The 19,059-nt window shown below is 31.2% G+C and overlaps 1 protein-coding gene across 1 annotated transcript in view; it reads right to left on the bottom strand.

The window, feature by feature from the left end:
- Positions 1 to 4,912: 4,912 nt before the first annotated feature.
- Positions 4,913 to 19,059, bottom strand: part of LOC129230160 (serine/threonine-protein phosphatase 2A 55 kDa regulatory subunit B beta isoform-like) — a 49,426-nt gene continuing 35,279 nt past the window's right edge. The window contains exons 7-9 of the mRNA XM_054864562.1: positions 17,579 to 17,702; positions 11,924 to 12,081; positions 4,913 to 8,411 (exon numbers count right to left, since the gene is read on the bottom strand). Of these exons, the coding sequence (XP_054720537.1) occupies positions 11,929 to 12,081; positions 17,579 to 17,702 (277 nt within the window). The 3' untranslated portion in view covers positions 4,913 to 8,411; positions 11,924 to 11,928. The remainder of the gene's footprint in view (positions 8,412 to 11,923; positions 12,082 to 17,578; positions 17,703 to 19,059) is intronic.

The raw sequence follows: 19,059 nt of genomic DNA on the forward strand, positions 1-19,059 counted from the left end.
GCGCAAGCACTTACATTTGTCAATGAAATTTCTTTTTCTTCAAAATAATCCTCCACCAATCGACGATCCCTATGCATCAATAATCAAAGTTCTGGCGAACAACATTTCCTCAGTCATCTCTTTCAGCTCATTAATAAACCTCACGTAAGCTAATAAAATAGCTCTGTTATCTGTCACAGTTGATTCAACAATCTGTAGTGCAAATTTACTTTGTTTCAAAACATTTATGAGTTTGCTTTCAACATCAGCAGCCATTTCATCTATTCTTCTGGAAACTGTGTTGTTAATCAGGAGCAGAGATTGACTTATCTTTTTACTGGAGTCCTCACCAAGCAAAATTTGAACTATTTTTTTGGCAGCCGGTAGAATAAGAGATTTGCCAATCATAAGAGGCTTACCACATTTCGCTATCAAAAGAGACATTTCATAAGAAGCAAGAAGCCTTTTGTCAAGATCTGTTGCTTGTCTTCTAAATAATTCACCCACCTTTCGCCGTTTATCCGCTTTTGTTTTGTGCTCTTGAAAATAACTAAGAGGTTTATTTACTTTGTCACCAGGTACTCTTGACAAATGCTCTTTCTTTCTCGAGGGCTTCATCGCTAGAAAATGTTTTATCGCACAAAAGACAGTGCGGAAACTGCACATTTTGCGATGACATAACAAAATCAAATTTTAAATACTCTGCTGAATACTGCCGGCACTTCTTTTTCAAATTCATATCGAATTTCAAAACTACGAAACATGCACAATTAAACAGAAATTCACTAAATTAAATGAAACAATAGAAACTAGGTAAGGAGGTTTATGCGCTGATTGCAAGATTCTGAATGACATCTGATAAGTAAATGCAAAAATCCATTCCTACACATATCCATCCACTCTTCAGGCGTTAAATATATGCTGGTGCCAACGGTCAGACAGTGCTTACAAGATTTTTTTTCTTCCTCGTGAAAACGGCAATAAAATAAAAGATATTATTTTTCGCTTTTGGGACCCAAACAAATTTCATTGAGCTGTAAATCATACATGCCTTATTTTCTGGGAACGACTTTCTTTGATTTGAAGTGCCATATGCTTGGTTCGGGTACACAACATAGATATTCTAAAAGATATTTCATAATTGTGTACCGATTTGTTTTAATAAATATAGGTTTTGAAAGGTCAAGAATTTCCCATTACCAGGTTTCCGAATACCAGTCGCCCCCTATCGCCCCCCAGAAATTTATCGCTCCTAGAAGAGTTTGATCGCCTCTTTGGGGGCGATTGTCCCCCAAGTTGGGAGTCACTGCTCTAGGATATCTACGGATCGAACTCGGCAAGTGACTGACACAGTCGCATTTGAGGACTATTTGAACCCTTTAGTAAGCAGTTTTGAGAAATTGATACCACGCTCATACATTACCCAATTTCAAGCTAATTACTTAAAATTGATCAAAAATATGCTTAAAATTGAAGAATCTATTATACTTATGGACTTCAGTAAAAATTATTCGTATATTATCCAAGATGAGGTGCAGGGATATCATTGGACTAGAAACAGTTGTACACTACACACAGCAGTTATTTACACCTATAGTAATGAAACTGAAAACTTAATGACAAGTATATGTATCCTGTCAAACGATTTAGAACACGATACAGCATTCGTCTATGAAATACAAAGATAATTAACACAATTTCTGAAAAGCAACTTCCCACACATTACTTATGTTCATTATTTTAGTGACAAATGCGCAGCTCAATAAAAAAAAGTTAAAAATTTCATCAATCTATGGCATCACAAACAAGACTTCAACATATCTGCATCTAGGACGTTTTTCGCAACAAGTCATGGAAAATCTCCATGCGATGGTATCGGCGGAACCGTAAAGTGGCTAGTAGCTAAAGAAAGTCTCCAAAAATGCGGTGGAAATCCAATTGACTCAGTGGATAAAGTAATGACATTTTGCACACAAAAAATTAAAAACATTTGACTTGAGTTATTAAGTAAGGACTCCCTTTTGAAAACCCGTCTGCAATTAGCGCCAAGGTTTGCTCGCATTGGCCAAAACTATTCATAGAACTCAGTTTCCACCACTTTGCGCCACTGTCAAATGATTCGTTGGGCATGAAGAGAGTTAGCACTGACAAGGCTTTCAGCTTAATTTTCGAATTCTCCTCCGGACATAGAACAAGGTTTAAAATTGCAGAGATATGTACAAATTCATTTGCTGCATGTGCCTATGATAATCACTAGTTTTTTGGGTTAGTGCTTTCAAAGCATGAAGAAGAAGGCGATCTAAAGGTCAGTTTTATGCATCCACATGGTCCTTCATCATCATTTCATTAGCCCGCAGGAAAAGAGGATCTTTGCTATGTTCCTTTTTGCAACATAATTACCTGCGTCAAATCACCATTAACAACAGACTCTGGAAATAGTTACAATTTTCTGGAAAATGAGATAGAGTATATACAAAATATGTATTCTAAATATTTTACGACAATGTGACTTAAAAGAAAAATACATATATTTACTGAATTAACCAACAATAAGACTATATACTTCAAAGACTAGAGTATCCGGACACTCATATTTTTCATTATTATTTTTTCTTTCAAAGTTCTGCTATTCTATATCTTCTCCCCCATATCCATCACAATTATATTATTAAGAATAAACAAAATTAGTTTTGAAGCTACAAAAGTATGATGAATTCTTGTTTTAAATGTAAAATATTTGAATTTCAATTGAAAAAACGACTACAAACAATTTTTCAAAAATTTCAGTACTGAAGTGAATATATTGCACAATATCAACAAGAAAACCAAATAGTCCACTAATTTTATTCTTTGCAATGATAGAACAAACCACCAGGTTTGATTCAAATGTTTAAATCATTGAATAGGACCTCTGCCTCCTAATTAAAAATTCACTTAAGTAAACTCATGTTTTGCACAAGAAAAAAAATGCTTCTCGTAGTTTATTAATTTTTTATTCATATAAAATTACATTATATAAATTTCATGTAATTTTTTATCAAATCTTCATGCTTTTATCAACATATCTGAAGATTTTCAGAGTTATTAAAAGATTTCTGGATCCATCACAATTTACCGAAGAAGTACGTGCGCTTGCAGATTAGGCTTAGCGGTTGGTAGAAAATTCAGTTTTTTGAAAAGTTTGATGGTTCGTAAAACAAAAACCAGATTACATATGGACAAAAAAATTCATATAGTTACTTACCACCATAGAAATATTAAATCCACAAAGTTTAATCAAAATATGAGGATATAGGTTACAAAATCCCCTTTTCCTCTGTGAAGAATTGAAATAGATTGACCTGTACGTTAGTTTTATTGTACAAGCTTGCTTATTTGGTTAACACTGAAAAAAAAACACACAAAAACAAAGTTAAGTTCCTACATTTTCTTGTTAGTATTGAATTCAAAACGCTTTACTTGCATACGCTTTACTGGTTTGTTCTGGCATTTTGGAAAGCTTTTTTGAAAAGATCAACTGAATCTCCAGTGCAATTATTACAGCCAACCAAATTCTGTAAAAAATATTAAATAAAGACAGGACATGATATATATAACTGAAAAAAAAATATATTCAAGAAAACTTTACTTTATCTGAATATTCATTCTTTTTTCTTTCAAGCTTCTCCAGTTCCCTGAATGATGCCAATCAAAAATGCTCAGCTATTAAAAAATGTCTATTCATTTGCACGTTCTTTTTTGATGAGAATAGTATAAAAAATCTTAAATATGGCTTTTTTTTCTGCCAATATAACAAACTTAGGCTTCTGCAAAAAAATTAGGCTGTATTAAAAAAGAAACATTTTATTTTTGATGAAACTTATAAATGTTATAAGCAGGTTGGCAAGGTTATGGACACTACAGTAAAAACCATGGTAAAAACCCTGGTTTTTACCGTCCTGTCCAAATTCCTTGTGTCTAAAACTATGTTTTTAGAGACATTGTAATTTGTGTGGAAACATCAAAAACAGAATAAAATGTAAAATAATATTTATATTGAACATTTATTCAGTATGAAAATCCAACTTACTTTATACAGCTGATATTAATCTAGTTGCACAGAAGTTGAATTCTTGATTAAAAATTTTAATCTGTACGCATACATTTAAGTTTTTTCGAGCAATCACATTGCTTATTGTTCTCACTTGACTGTCCTTAGCGTTACGCTGATTTTATTTTCCCCCCACCTCCCTCTGCAGCACCACCCGTTGACCGGCTCCTCCCGATGCTGCTCCTCTAGCGAAAACCGTCTCCAGGTTGCGTCCATATCCTATACACACATGCATGCAACCATACACCTACACACACACACACATACCCACACGCCTACACACAAACACACTCATGCCTGTACACAGACATACACCTACACACACATACCCACACAAACACACACGCCAACATATACACACTCGTGATTGCGAAAAACATAATTTGAATTCAAAATGTCAAAATTAAATTATTATAATTTTTTTTTATTTTTTATAACAGTAATCAAATTTAACTATGTTTATGCATGTGTGCAAATGAAAGCAGGGTTGGCAAGGTTTTCAGTCTTGTTCAAAACCCTTGCGTCCAAAACTATTGAGAAACTATATTTTATGAGAAAATATCAAAATCAGAACAAAGTGTGTTAAAATTATGATTTTTTTGACTATTTAATATACATATTCAATGTGAAAATTCAAGTATAAATACATATGTTAACTTATTTATGCAACTGACTTTAATCTAGTCACGTAAAAATTAAATTCTTCATTGAAAATTTGTATGTATTTTTTTTTTTTTTCCAAGTGTTCAAAATATAGTGCAATAATTGACTTAAATGCAATAAATTACAATTTTTTGTAGTTACAGAATGTATCATAAAAAATATGAACAAAATCAAGAATAATAAGTTCTAAAATATAATTGTTTAATCATCAATTTCTTGTTCTTTAACTATGATTTAAAAAATAATTTTCAATATAAACATCATGTAAAACTTATTTGCAAAAACCATTAAAAAAATTAAGCCTTTTTTGCACCTAATATTGCACAGTTAATAACATTCCTTTGAGTTATAAATGGAACTGAAATTAGTTGTCTTGGTAGTGTTGTGAATTATTTTTTAAATGAACATCTTGCATAAAAATATTATCAAATGCTCATTAAGCCTCATCAATATCTATACTTATGCATTACGAACATTGCAGCAATTATGAATGGATTAGATTACACCCCATTAGCTTTCGCATAGTTTTGGAGTTTAAGACAGTTTCGGACACTTTTGGATGATAAAAACCACCTATCCTATCCTAAGCCAGTTTTGGACAGTCCAAAACCCAACCCTGGGTATAAGATAAAAATACTTAGTATAAGCAGTAGCTTAATGATCTCTTGAGCCTAACAATTATAATCAGAAAATGGTTTGACATTAAAATCAAACTTCTGATTAATTTTCATATGCAAATTTACTTATAGTAAACAAACTTGTCATAGTACATTCTAAATAATTAAAAGGATAATTTCAAAAAAGTTCTGAAAAGTTTGAGTATGTCTTTTAAAAAAAACAACGAATTCCCTTCATGCATTAGGAACTTTTGTAATGCAGTCGAACCTCCATGTATTGAAAAAACAAAATTGCCAGAAAAGAAATCGATATGCAGTAGAACCAGCAAAGTTGACCACCTGTCTAAGTTGACTGCTATTTTCAGACACAGAATTAGATCTATATCATATAATTCAAGTTCTATAAGCAGTTCTTCTATGTAATGTACATGGAGATATGCTAAAAGTTTGATATTTAGAAAATTACGATACGTGGAAGTTCAACTGTACATGCTTATACTAAAGAGAAAAAAATTTTGTTTATTATAAAAAATATATTTTCATACAAGAATGTGCAATTAGGTTCTACCAGTAGAATGTGCTCCTAAAATTTAATAGGGATTTAACAGTATAAGAACTGCAAAATGAACACAAATTTGTATTACAGAATAAAAAAATTTACTTTCTTCTTTTTTTGTAGATAATTTAACAGAAAGATTGTAATTTAGGCACAGAAAAAAGAAAAAGAATTCATAGTGAAAACTTACGTTTTAATTCCAGAAAGTTAAAAAATAAATTTATTGCATTTGTCTCACTTAAAGGCAACTGTTAGCCTTAAATTCCAAACAATCTATACTATACGTAATTAGTTGTCAATATTTAAAATTTACAATAAAGTACTGATGACAGTTTCAAAGGTAATAATTTGATTGTCAACACATTTATAATTTATTTATGATTTTGGTTTTTATTTGGAACAAATGAGATTTCAAATAAATAAAACAGTTAATATTATAAATATAAACAAAACTGATATTTCATACATTAAATGATGCAAAAAAAAAATTCATAGCATTGAGCAACCACAATTAATAACGATACAAACTGCAACATTTAATACAAACATCTTGGCACTGAGAACTGAAGACCGAAAAGTCCACATTTTATCATTAAGGAAACCAAATACGAATAGCTGCAAATAATGTCTATAATTCTCCATCCCTTCCAAAAACAACCGAAATGAATCCTAGAAATCGTCTGGGTAAAAGGTGCACTTATTATTTGATGCTTTTTTTTTAATGAATTGGAAATACATACTACACAATGAATCCATTGCTAAAAAAGGCAATGTTTACTTATTATAACAAGTATCATTAGTCAAATGAAAAGTGGAAACAAATGATACTAATTCTTAATGAAACACAATACATAAAAGTAACATTGGGTACATGACTAAAAATAAATGAAAATTTTACAACTTATAACAGTTTATAAGTAAATCTTATTAAAAAAATCCTGAAAATTCATTATGTAAAAACTGGAATAAAATATTATATATACATATATTATAATAAAAAATGTCAAAACTTAAGTAAAATCTACAGATGAAACTTGTAAATTCCCTTCTCTTAAGATTTATGCAAGGCTTATTGATATAATTTGACTCATCATCGCCTATTAGGTGAAAAAACTTTTAATGCTAGCAAACATTTTTATGTATTGTGAAACGGAAAAAAAACTCAGGATGAGTAACTTACATGGAAGGATTATAACACTGCTTTGGAATTTTCTAGAAAACAATGTACATTGTTGAAAATAAAAAATTCATTGTTGCACATATAACATTTATACGAACATATTTGAACTTTAATCAGGACATTTTAAACATTGGAATTTCATTTTCATTTTTTAAACGTAAAAAACCACTATGTGTCTTCAACATTCTAAAAAATTTAAGTTTTATATTTTACAAAGTTTACACTTCATATTAAGGTACATAACGGTTGCTTGCATTTAAATACGTATGAATTAAAAGCCAAAGTTTAAACTTACCAGATTAAAGAGAAAATACATAGGTACAAGCCTCACACATGCAACTATTGACAGAGCAATGTATAGGTTAAAAATATGTAAATTGCATTAGAAGCAAACAATAAATTAAAATTAAACTATAATGCATTTATTTTTATGGATAAATTATCTACAAAAGTTTACAAAATGCAAATAGCATTAAAATATTTAGAATACCTGGTAATTATTACACATCAAAAATCATATGTTTACTCAAACATGTCACCCAAAGGCACATTATTTCCTAATTTATATTTATCAAACATGCACAATACAAAGTTCCTAATAATATGAGTTTCACCAATTGTAGAATACAGATGAAAGAAGATTTGGATGTTCAATGCTATGAATTTTGACATAATAAAATAATGACTTATTTTTACAACTTCGCACAATACATCTAAAAATGAATGTTTCTTCTATAAACTTAGAAAGTAGTTCAGACAGTTCTGTATAAAAAAATTCCACAGGCAACTTTTGCTTATGAAAAACATTGATTTCGTTTAGTAAAAAAGGCAGATTTCACAATCAGTATTTTGCTCATTTTGCTTATTTTTCTGAACAAATTATTGAGAAGCAAGCAAAAAAGGATTTTTCTTCCTTAAATTGCAGTAAAAATATACAGCAAGATGCTGCCTACTATCTTATGTACAGGTCATTTATTAAACAATGTCCACTTGAGGCTAAATCCTCACCGTCACACGTTTCATATTGTGACAAGGACACACTAACACATCAGGTGAAACGCAGTACACGAAATGATGTAGCAGGAGTATTTATGAGTAGACAGCCATTAGATCAGAGATTTGCTTTACCTTTAAAATCTTGATGCTCAGAGTGAAAGGAAATTTCTCACATGTATATCTTTGTGATAGCAGTTTCATTTTTAACAGTTCGTGGCACTATTACTGAGCAGATGATTCCTGCAACTGCTTTCTTTGAGAAATGGCACACGGGCACTTTCAACTGCTCGTGTTTCAGACCCCAGTCAAGTTCAATACAAGTTTAAAAAACTGAAATAAATAACAATTAAAGCTGTTACTACATGGTTTATACAAGGTTATCATTGGACTAAAATACATTTTTTAATACTTTTAAGAAGTTCACAACAAAAACATATGGGCAATTGATAATAGAAAATGAGAATAGATGAAAAACTAAAAAACTTTATTCACTTGGAGAAATTCTTTGGCACAATTTAAACTCAGTACAGCAGATATTCTCAATCCATTGTTTGGAAATTTAATTTGAGAGATTTAACATTTCTTGAAAAAAAAAGCATTGTTTTTTAACTCTATTATAAATAATTTTATGATGTATTCAACTAAGACTTTGCAATACCAGGTACAGGGCTGCCACTGAGTTCTGCCAAAAGTAGTTGCTTTAGTAGCCTGTAATATGAAGAAGTGCCCAGACACAGAAAATAGTTTCAAAAATTGTCTCCATTTTTAATTCAATGTCTAAAAAAATCTAAAAGAAAGTGTTGGATGCATGTTTTCGCAATTTGTGCATTTTGAGGTGTGCCAAGTCCATTCCGACTTTTTTTAGAAAATGTCTCTGTGTCCATCTGTGTGTGTCAGTATGAATGTTAGGGTATCCACAAGAAAAAATTTAAGTTGATTACACCCTCTTGTACTTTTCCTCTTATATCAAAAAAAAAAAAAAATGTTCGAAACAAATTCATATAATTTGAAAAACAGCAAACCATCCTTTCCTGTGTCTGAAAGAGTGAATGAATCAGCAGTAATGAAATGTAAAAACACTTTTTTGAAAATTTGAAATTTCATGTGAAGAAATTGTTGGCCCAATAGCCCCACATATTCAACAAAAATATTTATCCAAATTAAAAAATATTTAAGTATTTTTGGGTAATTGAGGAGATTTGAACAAAAAATTTAGACAGCTGAAAAAAAAAACTTTTTTTTTTTAAATGTTGCCATTTAAGATCACTAAAGAGAACAAAATACTACCTTTGCAACAATTTGAGGTTTTAAAGAGAATATATTTTTTTTAATTTAAATGGTGGTTTTTTTTCTTTTTTTTTTTTTTTTTTTTTGTGACTACTGCGCTAGAAAGGGTTCATGTTTGAACTGTAGCCAAAAAAAAGATGCCAAATTGACAATATCTCTTAAATTTCTCAAGAATCCTATGAGCATAACGTTAAATGGTTCATAGCAGACAAAGTCAACATACAGGTTTAGATTTTTAGAACTAACCATGGTAGTTTAAGCTAAAATTAACTAAATATGTATACAAGAAAATAATTACTCTTTACAAATTTGGTAACAATACATTAGATCCGAGATATCATGATACATAGAAGAAACTTTACTTTGGCATGTTATCGACAAGGGGTAACCCCCCCCCAAAAAAAAAAAATCTCCCCAGGTCTCCCTTTTGTTATCAGTGTACATGATTTTAAACATTGAGCCTTTCTTACCCTCCAAAACAATGTTAGCAGTTAATATAATGCTCCTTTCTCTCCCAAAGGAAAATAATGGATCTAAAACTAAGGAAACATTTTTTAAAAAAAGGGGACGGGGCTCTTCTACAAAAATCGTACGTGTAGAGGGAAATTGGAGATCATATTCGGATTCTAGGGATCAATTTGCAGAAGAATCAGTCGGAATAGCCTCAGAAGCATTTAAGAGTTTTTTTGCTACACAGTGTGTTTGGAGGGAAGGGGGGGTCCACCAAGTTTTTTTTTTTTTGGCTACATATGCACAAAATTTTGAGCTTTGCACATCTCTAGTCATTCAGAATAATGTTTACGGTTATTATAATGCTCTTTTCCCCCTCCAAATTAAAAAAATGGCTCTGAATCAGAGGAGGAGGGAGGTTCTAAAAAGGGGGGAGTGATGGGGGGAAGGTGGTCGTATTTGGAAACAAGGGGTCCTTTTACATAAGAATCAGCCACAAGAATGTCTATGAATGAAGACCTGGGATTCAACACGTATGCAACGTGTGACATTCAGAAGATTTTTTTTTTTTATTATTTTTTTTTTACATTGGAAAAAATTTTTTGGACACATGGGAGTCATAGAAGCGAGTTCTATGACTCCCATGTCCAGCATTCTGCACCGAATTTTTTTTTAAATATCTTTTTTAAAAAAGCAGTATAAAAAGATCATTTTTTGTGATTTTTCTAATATTTTAAGGGGGGGTATGTCCCCCCAAGTCCCCCTTTTTTGCTATTCGTGCCCATGATCTTGAACTTTGAACTGCTCTTGCTCGCCAGAACTATGTTAGCAATTGATATAAAACTCATTTAACCTCAAAAAAAAATTGCTTCCAACTAGTTAGCATAAGGAACTGTAAGAAATTATTAAAACCATTCTTAAAGACATATCTAATCATGATTAAACAATAAAACTTATATGGAAGTAATTTTGAACTAAGTTTTCAAGCAGCCAAATTACTGCTGTGCTGTAAAAATAACAATAGGGAAAGTATAGAAGTAATGTAGATTTACTTATGTAAATAATAGACATATTTATGTAAAACAACTTGAAAACTTTTTAACAACCAGTCGTATTGAGCAATTCTCTATTCAAGAACAGATTTTATTGAATGAATACAGTATTTTAAATATTAAAAAATGATGAAAATGTTTACTAATTAAACATATTTGTAAACAAGGTAACTCTATTTCAAATTATTTTATTATTTGTTGAAATAAATCTTAGATTATTTTTCTTTACAAACATTCAAATGCAAAAAACCATCAATTTCAAAAAATATGTATATACCATGGTTTTAAAATAAAATTATTTTTTCAAGTCAAAAAAAAACTTTCATTTAATCTCACACAACGACACTGAATAGTACAATGACAAAAAAACAAAGTTGATTTTGATTTAACATTCGATTTTAGCAATTAAAATAAAAACACGAAGAAATAATAACTTTTTAAGCTCTTATCAGTATTAATTTAAAAAAGATTTCTCCTTGAAATTGTGATTACAGTACGCTAATTGCTTCAAGACCATGAGTAAAAGCAAAGGAGCTAAGGCATTAATTAATGACGGCTTCCTCTATACCTGTAGGGTTGCTTATTTTATGTAGTATGGAGCGCATGAAAGGAAAATTCAATGTAAACAACTTTACAGACACAGAAGCAATCTCGGGAAGTTCAGCGACAGTGTATAATCACACCTGATTAACTTTAATTTTTTAAACAGATATTAGGTGGAAAATGCAGTGGGAATAAAAGTAGTAAATTTTACAAAAAAAAAAAAAAAAATTTATTCATTGAACCAATTCTCTGAATTTGTTATTTTTTTGAGATTCCCTGATATTTCCCTGATTAGTAAACTTCCCCAACTTTTCCCTGATCTGTCGCCCCACCCTGAAAAATAAGATCAAAAACCTTCTAAAAAAACACCTCCCCTGCAATAGTGCAACCTGCACCATGAGTAATGACATAATTTTGAACATCATTTCTATAATCATCTGTAATCAGCATTTTAAAATCCCATAAAACAAACTTTCAATGCATTTTACAAATTTATGTCAGCTATTTTACCTGTACTACAATTTTTCTTGGAATATGTATAAATTATTTGTTGCAGCTACAGCAATTATATTTTCTTGCGGATGCCATGCCGTATGAAGAATTTTCCGGCCAAAGTCAAGGCAATCAACACTAATTTCATCTTTTTTTCTCTTTCCACCAGTGCATACCTACAAAAGAAACATGTGTAAAAATGAAGTTTTAACTCAGAAACTATTAAGTGCCTATGAGAGCTAACATTCAAATTTCAAATAGAAAGTAAACCCCCTTCCAAATGTTAATTTTTTAAGAAGGAGAAACAATTGCAAGTTTGATTTCTTCACTATTACACTTTCAATGTTTACTTCGATACAAAAAGTTTGCATGCAACATCTTACTTACTTTTCTTCTGCTAAAAGAACACAATTATTTCAAAACTAAATGAATTTTACAATGCAAATAGAATAACATTATTATCACTACAAAAGTGTCATCAAGCATCACAAATCCAGTCCGTTTGGGCTTTGGTGAATTTTCTCTCTACTACCCACAGGATTTTTAAGGACTCTGATAAATATCGAAAGAATCATAGCATACCTGCCAACCTCAGAGAAAAAAAAATCTGAAAGATTTTTTTATTTTTATCCACAAGATTTTAACGCAAAATAAAATCAAACAGGACACCTACCCTCTTTACATTTAACAATATATTAGTTATGAATTTCATATCAATTGAACTTATTTTCGTTTAGTAATTATTACTTTTATTGCTTTCTTTAAAAGTTTGGAAATAACATTTACTCGTACTCAATTTTAAAAAAGAACGAAGCAAAAACAGCTTGAACTGAAAGAGTGAAAAGATAAATTGTGCCCCTAGTTGCCCGCCGCAATGCTTGCTTTGATTGGATCCTGATGAAGTCATGAGCTGTATCACTCAGTGACGTCATGATCTTGACTCACTTCTTGTGCCATTCTCCTACGGCAACCTTTCCTTGGCTACTTGGCCTAAAACGCGGTGCTGCGTTCCACAAAAGTATCATTAGCGCTAAAATTGCTGAGATACAATTTTCCCCCTACAAAACGTGAAAAATCCGGAAGATTTTGTTCATAACCGGAAAAAGACATGGAAATCCGGAAGGGTTGGCAGGTATGTCATAGCCTCAGGCCCTAATCTTAACACAAAACATTAGCGATAAATGTGTGTTTGGGGCGGTGGTAGCCCGATCGGTAGAGTGTCGGATTCGGGGACTGAGGGTCCTGAGTTCGAACCTCGATGGTCGAAGATCCACCGTCATCATTTAAGGGGAATGGGCGACTTTAAATATGCTCGTTGTCTCAATGTCCTCCAAGTGAAACGATACCTCTGAGGGTGCTAGCACCAGGTAGCTATTAGCTCCTGGTCTAGTTTTAAATTCTCATTAACTGTTCGATCCAGTGATGGTGCTGCCATCTATCGGTATAAAAAATAATGGATGCAAGGCACTTAGTATGCAGTCCTCGACATAAATACAGTTGTGACTTGGAATCGAAATGTGTTTGTGTGTAGGCGGTATGTGTATGTGTGTGTTTGTGTCTGTGTGCTGGCATAAGTGTGTGGGTAGTTGTGTGTATGAATGTGTGGGGGGATATCTGTATGTGTGTGTAGGCATATGTGTTTGTGTCTGTGTGCAAGCATGAATGTGTGGGTAGTTGTGTGTATATGTGTGTGTGTATGTGTAGGTGTTTGTATGTATGCGTGTGTGTATGTGTGTGTAGTTGTGTATGTATGCGCGTGTGCGTAGGACATGGATGCAACCGGAGACAGCTTTCGCTATAGGAGCAGCATCGTGAGGAACTGGTCGACGACTGATGGTGCGGAGGGTGGCGGTGGGAAAATAAAATGATAGCACACCAAAAACAGTCAAGTGAGAACAATAAGCAATCGTGATTGCTCAAAACAAATAGTGCCAAGTCAAAGGACGAAAAGTGAGGCCAATTCTGTGGAAAAAAACCAGAATGGGCTGCGCCCAGAGAACATGCTATGCTTCTCATTCAGGCTTGCTTTAAATCTGACATTACATGCTAATTTTGCAGTTTGGAACCCACTTTTTCAGATTGACCTTATTTCAATGTAAAAGACAAATTCTTGAATAATATTCAATTATTCTTCTATTTGTTTCATGGGTGTTCATTTATTTTTCAAAGCTACACAAACGTTACATGACATCTCTTTAATGAAAATAGTATACTATAAGCTTTTTTAAAGCTATTTTTCTTTTGTAGATAATTGAAACTTTAGAACTAGTTTGGTAGTGAAAATACTTTTGCATTTTACTTTATTCTGTTAGATATTTCATAACATTAATTGGTGTAACTTATCACTGATCATGAAAACAGTTTTAAAAAAAATGAAACTGGCTAGTAAAATTAGTCAAAAGCATATTTTTGAAGTAACTGTTTGTCTCTTTATTTCCTCATTAAAACAGATTTTGAATTATTTCAGCTAGTTAAAATATCAAGTGCTAAAATATGCAGTCTGAATTTGCATATTTGAAATAAAATAGAACAGTAAGTAAATTCAGAACTTATTTTTCAATTTAAAAAAAAGAATAGTTTTAGAGAAGTTGTTTGAAAAGGATATTTGTCTCTTTATGGAGATCATGTTTCGGGGAGTGCTTGGTAAGATTGCAGGGTGGGGGGGAGCATAACTCTTCGAGGTGGGCACCTTTAGCTAAGGTTTCAGTATTCTACCCAATAAATAAATATTCCAGCAATTTATTCAAATAATAATATCTAGAGCAGGAGCGCTGTTGGGTAAAGAGGAAGTGGGAAGGAGGGGGTCTCATGATGGGGACTACATCAAAGAAAGGGGGGAGAAGGTTGAGAAAACCTGCCTTCTTGGAGAACTTTAACATGCACTCTCCAGAAACTGCACATTGCAGAAAACCAGAAAAAATCATATGATGTTACTGCACAAGGGTAAGACACATTACAACAACAATCAACTCCTAGTTGATCAAAGTTAGACCCAGGACTTCGGTTTAAAGTCAAGTAGGCAACAGCTAAAGCCCATGTTGAACTGAGAAATACAGGTTGTTTACAGCAGTTCTTCTTATACAATATGGGTATACTTTCGATCCAGAACACAGAATTAAGAATTTTTAACTAACTTGTCTAGAACAAATGACCTACCAGACAGCTTAACTTTTCGAGTTACTGCTTCAAACTAATATTTTTCTACATATGCTTGATGAAACATTTATAATCAGCAGGGTTGGCCGGATTGGACCCAATGGGTTTTTTTGAAAAAACCCATTTAAAAAAACCCATTATTTAACCCACTTTTGGGTTTTTTAAAATTTTCTGAGAAGTTTTTAAAAAAATTAATTAATTTAAATACTTTTACAATTTAAACTTCTATTTTATTTGTTCTTCGCCACAGACAATGGACACAAAAAATGAATTTTGAACTTTAATAGTATTTCTTAACTCTTAACGCATTAAAAAAATACTTCAAAGGTTTTAAATAAATATACTTAACTTTTTTCTTTAACCGGTTAAATAAATAACTCAAATTATCTTGACTAAGTCCTGTCTCCTCTGATTTTATTAATATTTGTAGATTGTACATAGGAAACTACTCTAGCTAAAAGGCTTTCATGTAGTGATGTGGATTGGGTAAATACCCAGCGGGTAGGTAAATATTTTTTGGGTATTTACCCGGGTATTTACCCAAGGCCTGGGTAAATACCCAAAAACTGGGTATTTTATAAAAAAATGCAAAAAAGTGAATGAGAATTTTTTTTAAAAATCTAAATATGAAATAATTGGTACTGATATATACATATGTATTACACAGTTTATAATATTTTTTATTGAAAGACTTGATGAAATCATGAAAGAAACATATCGTGAACCAAAGAATCTTTCTTTTCAGTGTCATAATTGGAGAAGTATAAGCAATTCATTATGAACTTCAGGATTTCAAAATTGCAATCTAGGTTAGTCATATCCCAAATGAAAAAAAAGGAAGCATGAGGGATGTTTGGAAGAGTAAACTGAGAAGTTATTAAGACACTATGGTGTTATTTTTTTATTGATATTTAAGTGATAACATGGAAAATATAGAAACAGTTTTCACATTAATAAGCAAAAAAAAAAAAAAAAGCAAAATTTTCTTTTCTGTTGCTTTGCTCATTTGCATTTGTTCCCTTGTAGGGTGGGAAGGTAAATATTTTTTTGGGTATTTATCCGAAGGCAGGGTAAATCCCCTAGTAATTGCGCATTTTGCAAAAAATTTTTATGTAGTATTAAAAGGTGACTATTTTCTTTTTTAAACATCAACCCCAAAATAAAAGATTAAAAATTTTAAATGAATTTTAAATGTTTATGTATATTATGTGTGTGTGTATCTATATATGTGTGTGTGTGATACAGACTACACCTGAACAATTGAACTAAGTTTGGAGGAAATTTCTGCATAAGATATAGGTAAATAAATAGTATTAATAAATTGAGCGACATTTCGTTACATTTTGATGTCATGCAGGGATATATTACTGGGTTATAAAAGACTAGGACCTTAAAAAATTGATGTTTGCTTTTTTTGTTGTAACCAATTAAGCTTTTTTTTCTTTTTTGTAGAATGGCTTTTTATATCTGAAATTTGGCTATCAACGTTGATTAGGCATATCCAACACATTTAATTTGAATATCATATTAGATTGCTAAGCTGTTTCACACAATAATTCTTTAAATATGTGATCAAAATACAATTTTTGGGCAAAAATTTATTGTTTGTATATGATTGGTTGTATATATACATAATGGAATACATACAGAAAAGTATTTTAGTTGAATATAAATTTTTGAAATAAATACCCGGGTATTTACCCATTTTGGGTATTTACCCGGGTATATACCCTGGGTATTTACCCCTAAAAATAAATACCCGGGTATTTTACATCACTACTTTCATGTGAATTATTTTCTGCAATCCAACACGTCACAAATCTCGAATTAACAAGTTATATTTTTTTAAGAAATTAACAGGTTTTACAAATGGTCGGACAGAAAACAGAATAGGATGTACAGTATTGTCATTATCTTACGAAAAAGTTTAATATTTCTTACCCTGTACACAGAAATAGAAAAACAGGCAACATAAAATTCAAAGAAATTTCTTGATTAATCTGGAATTCAGTAAATAGGGATTTAAACTACTTGAGGTTCTACAGAAGTTTTGCATAACAAAATGAAATATGATAAAGTAAAATGCAAAAAAAAAATAATAATAATAATTAAAAACGGACAATAGATTTTATTACTCAAGAAGTAACTTTGCCTTAACTGTTAGTAATCATGGAATCTAAAAAATCTGAAACTTCACCATTCTTGGGTTTCGTCGTCTTTCATACTTTTCTTCAGAAAACATTGAATTTTAACTAGTTTTCCAGCTTTTTTTACCCCAAGACAATTTTTGCGCTTTGTCCATATACTTACGCTACAATATGCTAAAAGTACCCTACATTTTCACTAAAAAAATACAAAAAAAAAAACCACATTTCTTTTAAAAAACCCACTTTTAGTTGGGTTTTTTTGGGTTTTATTTAAAAAAACCCAAAAAACCCTGGGTCCATGGGCTTTTTTAAAAAAACCCGGGTTTTTGCCAACCCTGATAATCAGTGCATCAAAATTTAAATTACTTACTTTTCTAGGCTTAAGAACAGTTTTAGGCTTTGCAATCTCCTTGGAAGCTTCTAACGTTACATCTCGTTTAGTGTGACGATCAAAAACTCGGAAGAAATTATTATATGAACCAGTCATAATGTAACTAAAGGAAAAATATTATACAGATTAAAAATTATTTAACGAAAATAGTTATCAGAAAAGCTTAAAACAATAAGATAAATTTTTATGGACACATGCACAAACAGAAGATAAAAAACAGATGGATGAAAGTGCAAACAATCAACTATTTTAATGATTAGTGAGAACATAATATTAAGCTCTCTTAATTAAAGTACGGCTTAATTAGTAATTTTCAAATGTATGATAAAAAAATAGTTTTTAGTAAATTTGAGAATATACTGGCAATTTATAATTTTGGTAGAATGCCTATTATTGAGGTATTTCTCCTCCATCATTTATTTTCACCTCAGAAATAATGACATTGATAAGGTCTGTCACGAAGGTGAGGAATTTTCCAGTAATAAGGGCCTGATGCGATAAATTTTTCAGGGAATTTTTGTTTTCTTCGTTGCTACAATCTGCACATGTTAAGCATATGAAAACATGTTTACTTCTTTCTTTTCATTAATTTACATCCCTGAAATTCAAGTTCACGGAGGTGAGAAGGCATAAAAACACAGATCTTTTCCCTAAATTTATTATTTCAATTTTTTTTCCTCTTCTTTAAAGCAATATTGTTAAAACTGACTATTGTAGAAAATGCAGTACTCAAAGCTTGTTTTTTATTGGATGCAACATAATATAAGTGTTTTGTGGCAATTGTGCAGCAATTGCTTAGTAACTGCTTTTAACCTTAAATAATTTTTATTTAATGTATAACAAAAAGTTAAAGCATAATAAGCAAAAATGCACAGCTATTTTATACAAATATGGATAACTTATACTTATTAATAACAAATCAAACAAGACATAACAAAAAAAAAGCAACAGCTGCAAATCATACATGGCAAATCAGCTCTTTTTTTTTTTTTTTTCCATTTTAACACAGCAAAGTATTTTCAGTAAGTTACCGCCCTATAGCCAGGACTAAGGCAGAACAGGGTGGCGACAGGAACTGTGAAAAAAAGTTCCCTGAATTTTCCCTGATTTCCCTGACATTAAGTTCAAATTTCCCTGATTCACGTTACCAATGACATAATAGTTTTCTTTCTTTGCTCTACTTGAAATCCATTGTATTTTTTTTATAAATTGCAGTATTTTAAACGTTTTAAGTTGTGTAACTTGTTGAACTAAAGATATATTTTTAAAAGATGCTACTTTTTTAATAAAATGGTTTTTAAAAAACCCTATCAAGTCAATTTTTTTGGGAAAAAAACCCCCCACAAAACAGTATATTAAATTTTTTTACAATGGAAAGATTATAAAAAATTTAAAAAAAACATACTTTACTTCCAGAAACCACTTAGCATTAGAATTTTAAGAAAGAAATTAAAATTACT

Source organism: Uloborus diversus, chromosome 9 (genome assembly GCF_026930045.1).
Source record: "Uloborus diversus isolate 005 chromosome 9, Udiv.v.3.1, whole genome shotgun sequence".
Lineage (NCBI taxonomy): Eukaryota > Metazoa > Arthropoda > Arachnida > Araneae > Uloboridae > Uloborus > Uloborus diversus.